The 12,145-nt window shown below is 39.9% G+C and overlaps 1 protein-coding gene across 2 annotated transcripts in view; it reads left to right on the plus strand.

Moving 5' to 3' along the window:
- Positions 1-12,145, plus strand: part of TENM1 (teneurin transmembrane protein 1) — a 319,040-nt gene that overhangs the window by 176,689 nt on the left and 130,206 nt on the right. For both annotated transcript variants that reach the window (XM_087829353.1, XM_087829352.1), the window contains exons 12-14: positions 3,515-3,634; positions 9,449-9,710; positions 11,645-11,912. In XM_087829353.1, the coding sequence (XP_087685479.1) occupies positions 3,515-3,634; positions 9,449-9,710; positions 11,645-11,912 (650 nt within the window). The remainder of the gene's footprint in view (positions 1-3,514; positions 3,635-9,448; positions 9,711-11,644; positions 11,913-12,145) is intronic.

The following is a 12,145-nucleotide window of genomic DNA, read 5'->3' on the forward strand; positions in this document are numbered from 1 at the left end:
GTTGAACTCTACAGGCTGCCTTGAATATGAGAAGCATAATCCAAACAGATACAAATGGGGGGGCGGCTACATTTTAGTGGTTGTATGAATCAGGGAAAATAAAGTAAATGCAAAGCTACCATCCACAATTTCGAAAAAAATTGAGTTCAGAGGCCGGGAGTTCACAAAATGGCAGTTGAGCACAATACACCATAGTTGCCAAGAATATGTCTGAAGGTTCTTGGAAGGCCATCTGAGGCTGGAGTAGCCTGGGAGAACAAGTGGACTCGAGCTTTCTTCTTGAAATGGACAGTTTGCCTGAGAAGAATTTCCCCCCAGGTTTCTACATGCAGTGCCAATCAAGATTAGTGCAAATTTCAAAAGAATAGTTTAATACTATACTGAAATTTAGACAATTTACACGGGCGCAGGATGACTGATGCTGGTCAAAGATTGTAGTAAGTACTAGTGATCCAGAAATAAAAGGAGCTAGGAGTTATTCTTGTGAAAAATGGACAGCGTGGAGTGTGTAAATAATGGGAGCAAATACAGCAAGATACAGGGAATCTTAGGACATTTAAAATGTAGTGCATTACAAAGAGAGTTCCGTGCTGATCAATGTAGAATAATACGTTTTTATGGGGCTTTATCATATGCTGTGAGTTGGTGTGGATCGTAATATATGAGGAATAAAAAAGTAGGGGAGTTCAAAGACAAGTCTGCACATTATTTATGACTGATGAAGAGCGAAATGAATGAGGAGAACAGGTAGACAGTGTCTTGAATAATGATGACTTTGATGAGTTGTTATCACACATCTGTGCGCTTCATAAAATATGAGCAATATTAAAGAGCAGAAGAGTTGAAAGACAAGTCTACTCAGAATGAGACACTGAATGAAAGAAGAGAGGGATACAAGAGAAATGCACAGACTAATGATGACTTTTATGAGACTTTCACTCACCAGCCTGGTCCTTCATAAATATAAGCTGTATAGAAAATAAAAGAGCAGCAAAGAGAAGAGACAGGTCTGTGTCTGTCATAAAATATGAGCAAATAATGCCAACTAGGCTTGACAAAATAAAAACAAAAATAATTGAGCCTAGTACAGCTGTGGGAAGACACAATGTCTAGATTAATGTGAACAAATAAAATGAGCAAAGGTAGAATTGTCTTGCCAGTAGGGAATCGGGGACCCTCTACGTATATATTATTGTTGCAAAGGCCACCTTGTTAACTGGTAGAGCCTTGGCAAGTTCACGATTACCTCCCGCCACACCCCCCAAAAAGCCGTCAGCACTTGGGGCTCAGGAAGCAATGTTTAACTGTTTTTCAACTGGTTTGGCCTAATTAACAGTCTCTTCTCAGCCCCTCTGGTTCCATCCTTATATAGTTTGCAGGAAATTTTCTCAGCTTGTTTATACTTAATATATACCCAGCTTGTCAAATTTTGCTTTGTAAAGACCTTCAAAATGTTACTGTCTATAACTAGAGCCTTCCTTTTATTTTCATTGCTTGTTACACAGGTCTTAGAACCTGGGACCAGATCTGTCAGGATTAGTTCAAAATCCAGTACTCAGTGACTTTCAGCTGTCTTCTCTATTAAAACAAATGATATTTCAAAATCTCCCCAAAAGATATGGGGGGATCAGACCAGGGAAAGCAAGTGCCAATGTGCCATTTCCATGCCATTCAGAACCATGATGTAAAGAATTCATTAAGTGGACAGCTCATTGGACAGAAAGCTACTCATCTACATCAGAACTAGGAATGTTGGTGCGAGCTCAATATACAAAAACACTAATAGCAACAATTATACTAGCTTACCTTGTGTTATACTTAAGGGTTTGTAGTTTGTGTTGTGGGGATACCTTAGGTAATGAAGGATAAATCATATTAGTATAACATATCCAATTCCTCTGATTGCAATATAATTTGGTAGTGAGGCTTATTAGCTATAGCACGTGAAACAAGGTCTGGCTGGTAACTGTCTTTTGCTTTTTCAGAGCTTTTTCCCCTCTCACTCAGATGACCTTTGTGGCCATTAGTCCCATGAGTCTTTAGATGCATGACCTTGAATTGCTGATTCTGTTCCAATAATGTCTTATGCCAGGGTGAAATTATGGTTACTTTGGAAAGCTGTGTTTGCCCAAATATCATGCCCCCCCCCCCATGTTTTTTATTGATCTTAGAAGGAAAGGAGAGGGAGAAAGAGAGAGAGAGAAACATCAGTGTGAGAGAGAAAGATCGATTGGTTGCCTCCTGCACAATCCCTGACTGAGAATCAAGCCCGCCACCTCCTGGTATATGGAACAAAGTTCCAACCAACTGAGCCACACTGGCCAGGACAGCACAGCCCTTTTTAATCCAAGATGTAGCTTCCCTGGATACCCTGAATCCCACTTGGTAAAAAACCTGACACTGATGCCCTAGGAAAAACCATTGACCTTGCCCAATCTTCCTCAACCCTACCAGCTCCAGCTATAAAAATGAACATTCTAGAGCTCAGGGCTGCCAAGACTAGGACTGGACTCCAGTGAAAAACTCCCCCCATCCCATCATCCCCCAATAACAGTGGAGCAGTGAAAAATCTTTGTTGGGATTTGCCTCTGGGCCCTCCTAACTGCCAAGCTCCTGAAATTGGTTACAACTTTCTGGCCAGGCTAGAGCTGAAAGTATACATGGTCTAGTGGACTGTGTCCCTGGGAGACAGTCCTGGTTTAAGACCTAGTTTAATGGAATCCCATTCTTTAGTAAGGATGAAACTCATTTGTTTAAAGGAAAAACCTCCTGAAATATTTTATGTCAATTAGGCAAGAGAAATAGGGTACTAAAGTCAGGGACCATGTCTCTTTTGTAGACTTTAACTCTTAAAATTCACTCAACTAAGTCTGCTTAGTTATTACAGAAAAATGTTATTCCAGTAAAGCAATTTGGCAATATGTGCCAAGAACCTTAAAAATGTTCTCACCTATGTATGTAAATGCATAGAAAATGCACGTAACAAAATGATACTGCTGATTACTTCTGGGGAGAGGAGCAGGAACTGAGAAGGGGGTGGTCAGCAGGGATTTTAGTCATATGTACAATGTATTTATGTATTAAGTAATATAATTAATTTTAATAACAGAAAAATATGCTCCCACAACTAAGACTGTCTCCCAAGGAAATAATAAATTCAATGCAGAAAAAATCAAGAAACAATGAAACCTCCTAAAATAAGGAATGGCTTAAACAAGTTAATGAATACTATTTTAAATAATAACCAAAAGCTGTATTAAGTAATTTCTAATTACATTAGACAGTGTTAATAATATAATGTTACCTTAAAAATATCTGTATACAGAACTATACCGAGTATAATCTCAATTTTGATGGGTAAAAAAGATACGCTCACCCTCCCCTACATGTCATTAGTAGTTACTACTGGTTGGTGAAATTGTTTTCTTTGTTATACTTGACTGTGTTTTCCAACTTGGATTCTAGACTCTAGTTTCAACATGCTTTTATATTTGTCTTTGATCTTGTGTTGCAGGCGTGCTTGTGTGATTCGAGGCCAAGTGGTGGCAGTAGATGGGACCCCGCTAGTAGGGGTGAATGTCAGTTTCTTGCACCACAGTGATTATGGGTTTACCATCAGCCGGCAAGATGGAAGGTAGGTCAATATTGCTTCTGATCATTGTGGGGGCCAAATACTGACTTCTAGACATGAGCAACACCAGACATTGGGGGATATAATGCTTGTAAGCCCGTCTTTCTTCTAGGGGTATCTCAAAAAGTAATTAGTGATATTTATTTCCGAGATTTCCCACCTAAGTCAAACCAAATTTCTCTTCTAACCCTATACTCACACTCTGAAGTCTTCTTGAAACTTTAACCATAAGGAAAGTTTTCTAGCCTTCATCTCACTCCATGAATAAAGCCAACATTCAGTGAGACGATTCAGGGAGTAAAGAGGAGCCATGGACCACTCAGGCTGTTCTTCCATGACAGCTTCAAACTACTTTAGAAATGCACATGTCCAAAATGTTTCCTCCAAAAGTATAGAATTCAACAACATTAAGACATTTTTTGAAAGTGCATCCTTCCTAGACCACCTGTTTCACTAGTGGCTGTAACCGGTTGACAAGCACTGTCAACCTAACTAATTGCCCTTGTTGTCCATAGAACCACAGTGATTTAACCTTAAACACCAACCACAGGCTGCTCTCTCAGGGCTTCTCAAGGTTCTCTGAGACCTGGGAAGCACGATGCACAACCACTAGGGAAAATCTTTTCCTCCTGGAAATGAATTTGCTCACAAAAACATTTTTGCTGCTGTCATTTAGACAGACATTGTTCAGAATATTTGAGTCAGTAGGCCCATGTGTCCAGCTTAAAAGTATCTATTTATGACTCTCAGGAACGTTGTAATAATGGCTTTGAGGTGCCCTAGTCTCCAGGTAGCTACCCTTAAAATGACATACTCATAACAAGCTGCTTCAATACTCACATAAAGAGACCAGTTGGCCTGGAGCTTTATCACAGTGTGAGAAACCATCTCATTTCAAGAACCTACAATCAATTCCAAACCACTTCAGAATTGTTAATTGTTCAACTTGGGCTATGCTGAATTTATTTTTTCAACTGCTTGTCAAGAAAATGCTTATAAAAAGTAGCTAAAGAACATAAGGAAGAGTTTTAACCTACACAAGAAAACAAACTGTTTTTAAGACTTTAGTAAATCATGGATTTTTTTATATAAATTATATTACTTATTAACTAGCCATCTATTCATTATAGCAAACTCAGCAGAGCTACTCTAGATGCAGGTAATCTGAAAAAATATATATACAGGGTGTTCTAAAAAATTGTACACACTTTGTCTGTAGATTCTATTACATTTTGAAAATGAAATGTATTTTAATAAACACTGCCTTTCTAATTCAACGTGTGTATACATTTTGGGGACATCAATATATACACACACACACTATACACACACACATTATATTGCTTATACATGTATATGTGAGCAATACAAACTACACTTCCTTTCAAATATTCCATAATCAGCTTATTAGTAACTCAAATAGACCTTTCTCCCAATTAGATTGAATGATGGAATTTCAGTAGTTCGCTCACCAGTAACTGGTACACAAAAGTGGCCTCTGCCTTGCCAGCATGTTGTACCTTGTTCCAGAAAGTGGGAAATGGATTATTTCTTTAAAAAGACTATATCCTCAGGGACGTTTGCCTTCTCATGGAGAACTGATGGGTCCTGTTTTTTTAGCTTGTGTACAAAGTTTTCAGTGAATTATTTGATATTCACAAGAGAACGTAAAAGAAACTCAGTGTTTGAAAAGTCTAAAAATTTGTTTCCAGTTTATAGGAAACATTAAAGAGGGACCTTTTTTCTGTTTTTAGTTTTAAGTAGAATGCCAAGACCCTCTTCCCTGAGCTCACTGTGAGAACTGGGTTTCTGTAGATGACAGCCAGAGTCCCCTCTGGCAATAACTCTTCCCTCAGGCTCCAGAAAGGGTGTCAGCATTCAAAATATGTTCCCCAAATGCCAACCAGACTGTCCCGTTGTCATCTCTTGGACATAAAGTGACAGTGTGATGAGAGTTTCCATTTATATGTCTCTGCTTGTTGCTACCTCAGATCGAGTAAGTACATTTCAGAAGTAGCCTATCATAAGGAAGCTAGACTTGAGGGCAAACAGATTATAGAAAGACTGAGATTAGCATTTAGATACCTATTAGGTCAAAAAAGACTGAGATTAGCATTTAGATACCTATTAGGTCAGAGTGTGATATGCAAGGTGCTATCAGATACGAAAGACCCCCTGTCTCTAATACTCAATCCCACTGGTCTGCCACTGTGCCTGTAGCTCCCATCAGAAGGATCACTTCTTTGGGTTACACTATTGACTGTCTCAAAGTCCCTGTTAAATGCCAATATGTTATGTGGGATATGGAAATAATTACCCCCATTAGCATCCATTTGCACAAATTAATTGACAACTTTCCCTAGAGAACCAGAGAAAGTCTAGGTCATGGAACCAAAGTGATGGATAAAAAGCAGAGGGAAGGATGGGAGTAGATATATGGCCCTCTAAAAGTAAGAATAGATTGGGAAGGGCCAAAGTATCAGAAAATGGGGAGGGAAAGGCAATTCTGAAGGAAAAGCAGATATGTATGAGTATCTACTTTTGCCAGGCATTTACATGAATGTCATTCTGTTTCATCCTCGCAACTTTATGAGCTAGGAATCATTATTACCATCCTTCCCATTTGGCAGGTGAGAAGACTTATTCAAATTAACACAGCAAATAAAGAGAGAGCCAAAAAGTTGAGCCCAAGTAATCTGGTTCTTGTCTTCTATGAGTTACCACCTTCAACTTAGAGAGCAGGTGCTCAGTTAAAGTGTTGAAAGAAAACTCTTTACAAATATTTTAGCCGGCAATAAGCCAAATAGGCGATTCTTGAGAAGCATTAAAGGTCTCAAGAACTTTGTTGGGAAGACTTTATAAGACGAAGAGAGGGTTCCCTCTGCTTCTCCTCAAGGAAGGGTTTGTTCACTTATGGATACCACAAGGCAGAGGTGAGCATTTGCGCGGGCTTCAGTAGTCTCCCATCTACCCATAGGACTGGTCTGACCTATTATGTCCAAACTAATAGGTCTTCTCCCTGGGGTCTTTTATACTCTCTCATATGACTTTATAGCATCTTCTTAATGATCCATTCCAATAAAGATCATTTGTGATGGGGGAAATCTCAAAGAACTGATTATTCAGAGAGCATTTTATTTGGCATTGGAATGGTTCAGATGGGGGTTTGGCCACAGATCCAACTTCCAGCTCCACGCCATGAGAAATCAGTCAGCGTTCTCCAGAGAAACAAAACTGGTAAGAGAGAGGGAGAGGAGAGAGAGGACAATCTCAAGGAATTGGCTTATGTGATTGTGAGGATTGGCACATCCAAAAACCAGGAGAAGTTGGCCGACTGGCATCTCATTGAAAAGGATTGATGCTATCTATGCGGTCCTGAGGCAGAACTCCCTCCTCTTTGGAGAAACTTCAGTTTTAACTGATTGAATAAGGCCCTCCCACATTATCAAGGGTAATCTTTCCTAAAAGGTAGCTAATTGTAGATATTAACCACATCTACAAAATACCTCTGCAGCAACACCTAGGTTAGTGTTTCATTGAATAACTGGCTACTGTTGCCCAGTCAAGTTGGCACAGAAAACTGGCCATCACAGGAAGCCTAGGGGAAGTTCCCAGGAAAGCTTAAAAATCAGCGTCTGCTTGTGGAGGTAATCAAATCTGGCCTAGAGTTCATTTGAACTACAAGAGAAAACATCCGTAAATTTAATAGATCAGTACGTCTGATTTGAGAGGAAAGTTAACATTTGTTAAGTCCCTATATATGCTTGACTCTTAAGTCTTTTGTATGAGATTTTTTATCGATTTTGAGAGAGAGAAGAAGGGAGAAGGGGAGGGAGAGAGAGAAACATCAATGCGATCAGCTGCCTCCTGCATGCCCCCAACTGGGAATCAAGCCCGAAACCCAGGCATGTGCCCTGACCGGGAATCAAACCCACGAACTTTCAGTGACTGATGCCCAACCGAGCCCCACCAGCCAGGGCTTCACTCTTAAGTCTTTATGTCATTTACTTATTTACAATAGTAGCTGAGTGATAGGTCGTATTAGCCCATTTTACTAATGAGGAAACTAACACTCGTGGATGTTAAATAACTAGCCCAAAGTTAACATGGCAGAGCTGAGATTTGAACCCAAGTGCGTATGAAACCAAAACCACATTCTTTCTGCAAAACAAGAAGCCTCCCCTGTCTGCCTAATCCTCTTAGAAATAGAGGATAAAATTCCCTGGTACATATGTTTTTGTTTGAATAGTTTATTTTGGGTTTTTGTTGTTTGTGTTTGTTTTTAAATAAATAAGCACTTCAATTTTAAGGAGTCAAGAGCTAAGGTTTGGGTGAAGCAAACAAACTTGCCCAAGGGCACAGAGTAAAATGAATGTAGACTGGGAACTAGAGGAAAGGTCTCTTGACTAGTCCTGTTGGATCTTCCCCACTCTACTTGCCTTAAACTGCTCCTGTGTTATCAGGAATTCAGCCTCTCTGTCTTAAACCGGAAGCGGTTTGGGTTTTCTTTTTTTAGTTCAAACCTAGGTTATTTTCTATAGCTAATGCAGTTCTTCAGATCCTCTCTTTGAAAACTGCCTGAATATTACAGCCACTTGACTGAAAAAGCAACAATAAACTGTACGGTATTAGCCGTCCTCTGTTACTGTCCATTTATCTTTAAATCTGGAAGATTTCTGCAACGAGACACGATTCTTAATACTATGATAAATACAATAAATGGCACAGGAAGGGAGTGGCGAGCTATCCATAATTAAGTCTGATTGCCTATCAGGGCATCTTATCATTGAAAAAGTGTTTTCACAGAAAGATCTTTTTGAATACAGGGAATTGCTTACATCTCATGTGGATTCAAGTTGCTTCGAATATTAAGGAGCACCAGATTGCCCTTTATCCATTTCTAAGATACAATGATAATTTATCATTATCTTACTTTTATGTAGTATTTTATACTTTTTGAATGCTTTCAAGTACATTATCATTATACTTTAAAAAAAAATTAAGGTAGAACCATCCAGGGCAGAATAAACTGAAACCTGAATCTGTTATGCTTCAGTGCAAGAGGCATGTGAGAGATGTGCTTGCAGGAAAGGTGGTCTTGCTTTCTCAGAGATACAGAAGGAGTTGTCAGTGAAGATGGACAGGGTCCATTACAGGCTGTCCTGCAAAAGAAGACCAAGAGGCTTTCTAGTGGGAACCAGAAGTCCTGAATCTAGAGTTCAAGTACAATCAGGAGCCAAAGGGGATAGCCAGACGCGGGGGGTTCAGGCATGGGTATTGTTCAAGCAGATTTCACTGAACAATTTCCCTCTGCTGGCATCGTTCCCCAAATGCCATCTCAAAGACACCATCGTGTTTCTGACACTGTGTTTGTGATACTGAACAAGATATTTAACCTTTTGGCTCCTTACTTTTCTTGAATTTTTTTTTTGAGGATGAATAATGCATTAGATTAAAGATGCTGCTGAATGTGAAATGGTCATCTTTCAGTTATCTGTAGCACAAAGGGTAGCAGTGATGTCAGGTTTGACTTTGCAGAAATGCACGTAGAAGTTTTGTTTAAGATAGTATTAAATTGGCGTACAAATTCAGGGTGGGTATCAACTGGTGACAGGAAATTTTTTCTCAGAAGTCTACTAGACAGTGAAAAGAAGTCATCCATGGAATGAATACTGAGTTAGAGGGAATTTATAAAATAGAGAATATGAATGGATGTATTGAGTCCCAAAAGAAGGAAACTGCACTAAACTTACCTATTTTTTAACTTTATTTTGGTGGTTCATTTGGTTAAAACTGCCCTATAATTTTCCTTCTCAGCTTTGACCTCGTCGCCGTCGGTGGTATCTCTGTCATCTTAATCTTTGATCGCTCACCTTTTCTGTCTGAGAAGAGGACACTCTGGTTGCCTTGGAATCAGTTTATTGTGGTGGAGAAAGTAACTATGCGGAGAGTTGTATCAGACCCACCATCCTGCGATATCTCCAACTTTATCAGCCCGAACCCTATTGTGCTTCCTTCACCACTCACGTCATTTGGAGGGTCCTGTCCAGAGAGGGGAACTGTTGTTCCTGAGCTGCAGGTGAGTAGATTGGCCTTTGAATGTATAAAATCGTAGCAGCATGGGGTGCTCAGCAATGTACAATGGCGAGAGTTCTTTTCCTGGCACTCCTGCCAGTACTATAATGTGCTGCCCTTCGTTCTTCAAAAGAAGCCTTCAAATGTAATCTCTCTGGCACACACTTGCTAAGTGATTGGCCGGGCCTGTAGGGTGCTCTCCATAGCCATGGAACAAGGCAAGATGAACTAGCTGTCGTGAGAATTAAACCCCAAACCTTGACCTAATGAGCACGGTGCTCTAAGGAACAAAGCCAGCTTGCTCAGCTGTGACCGTATAATCAATAAGGTGGGGCCACTTGCGCTTCTAAAATGAAAGCTCTTTTAAAAATCTAGTTTGCTTTCATTGTTGTTTACATCCATTGTCATTGTTCTTAGAAGTCTTGACAATTCCTCTTGTTTGGCTGTGTTTAGTGAGAGTAGTTTTCAAGGCTGTGGGTTTTGATGTTTAAAGCTTTGCTTTTGAGTGTTCAAGCTTTATAATCAGAGGAACATGTTTATGAACCTTGATATTTTAGGACTTCTGAAAGTTTTTCTTTATTGAGCATTCATTTTTCTTTTTTTTTTAATATATCTTTATTGATTTCAGAGAGAGGAAAGGAGAGGGAGAGAGAGGGAGAAACATCAACGATGAGAGAGTCTCCTTTTTCAGCACAAAAGTTTTCAAACTGATCTAGGATTGCATGTTTCCTTGGGGAAATGAAATACTAAGGTGGTATCAGGCTATTTTTTTCTGTTATGCGTCTGCCACTACTTAAGAAGATAGAGCCAACGGGCTGCTTTGGTATCAAATAGTTAATGTAGAGCAAAAAAACACTGGACAATGACTAGACAAAAGGGATATGCGCCCTCAAAGAAAAGAAAGACCAGAAATGCTGGACAGTGTGTGATGTCATGTGTTTACCAATTGGTTCTACTATGTGCACTAGTTTGGAAAGAAGAATGGACAGGTTTCTGAGCTTAACATGAATGTGGGCACAGAAATAACCTCACTGCACGTCACCTTAAATGTCTTGAATGGGACGGGCTGTATTTTGAAAGCTGAGAGTCACAAAACACAAAATCTAGTTTTAGTGACCACTCTTGGTTGTTCAACTCCATCTGTGCTAATAAACAAGTAAGTCATAGCAATTCATTAAAGAAGCCAAGCGGTATTTTCACCCTGGGACCAACGTTTAGTATGAAATTTTCAGAAGAGCTATTGGGAGTTATTTGCTTTTCAGTCACAGGTGCCAACTTGGAAAAACTACTTCCCAGCTATTGGTACATGCAGGCACAGAGAAATATGTAAGCAAAATTTGATTAAAAATTTGGCCTCGGGGTCATTCCAAAGCTCCCAAGAAGACGAGTTTGATGGCATCAGTAAAGATTAATTCTAGGGAATCCATAATCTCTGTCATAAAATATCGCTTGCTGGGCCTGCTTCTGGAGACCTTCCTCTTAGAGAATGTAGCCTGAATAACGATCACAGCAATGGTTTTGTGATATATGACTTAACACAGCGAACAAGATTTTGTATATGGGTGTATATAAGAAAAAGACCACTTAATGGAGCCCATGTCACTGAATTGCTTGACATTCAGTGGTATGATCTCCTACTCCTACTAAGCAATTTTTGGAACACTGTTGAAAAGCTGAAACTGTGCTTTTCACAGTCATTCCTGGCAGAGGGAAATAGGACAGTCCTCAGGGTTGGCTGGCTGTCTTGTCCCTATACAGATTCAGTGCAGAATTCGAAACCTGTGGTCACACAGCCTCACACAGATTCCAAAACAAGTGGCTTGACATCCCTAACTCCCTTTAAGCTCTCTCCTTTGCCTGTTTCTAAGCCAACAAAGCATGTGGTATTGTGGTCTACCTGTAAGCATTGATAAGAGCCATCGGGCTTTCTTCTTTCAGGTTGTACAGGAGGAGATCCCCATTCCTTCCAGCTTCGTGAGGCTGAGTTACCTGAGCAGCCGCACCCCCGGGTATAAAACGCTGCTACGGACCCTTCTGACACATTCAACCATTCCGGTGGGGATGGTTAAAGTACACCTCACAGTAGCCGTGGAGGGGCGACTCACCCAGAAGTGGTTTCCTGCCGCAGTTAATCTCGTCTACACATTTGCTTGGAACAAGACCGACATCTATGGACAGAAGGTTTGGGGCCTGACAGAGGCCTTGGGTATGTTGAAATCTATGTAAATAGTAGTATGATGCTCACAAAACAGAAAGTGCTAGTTATATATTAATTTGTATTTGGAATAATTATGGGCTTTCTTCTAACTAAAAGATCTAAGGTGGTTTTGTTTTTTGTGTGTGTTTTTTGTTTTTGTTTTTTCATTTAAACACTTCCTTTGGGCCTGTTTAGAGTTCTCTTTTGATACATTCTTGCTTCAGAGGGTTTTAGTTCTCTTT

The sequence above is a fragment of the Miniopterus natalensis genome, chromosome X (genome assembly GCF_054644295.1).
Source record: "Miniopterus natalensis isolate mMinNat1 chromosome X, mMinNat1.hap1, whole genome shotgun sequence".
Classification (NCBI taxonomy): domain Eukaryota; kingdom Metazoa; phylum Chordata; class Mammalia; order Chiroptera; family Miniopteridae; genus Miniopterus; species Miniopterus natalensis.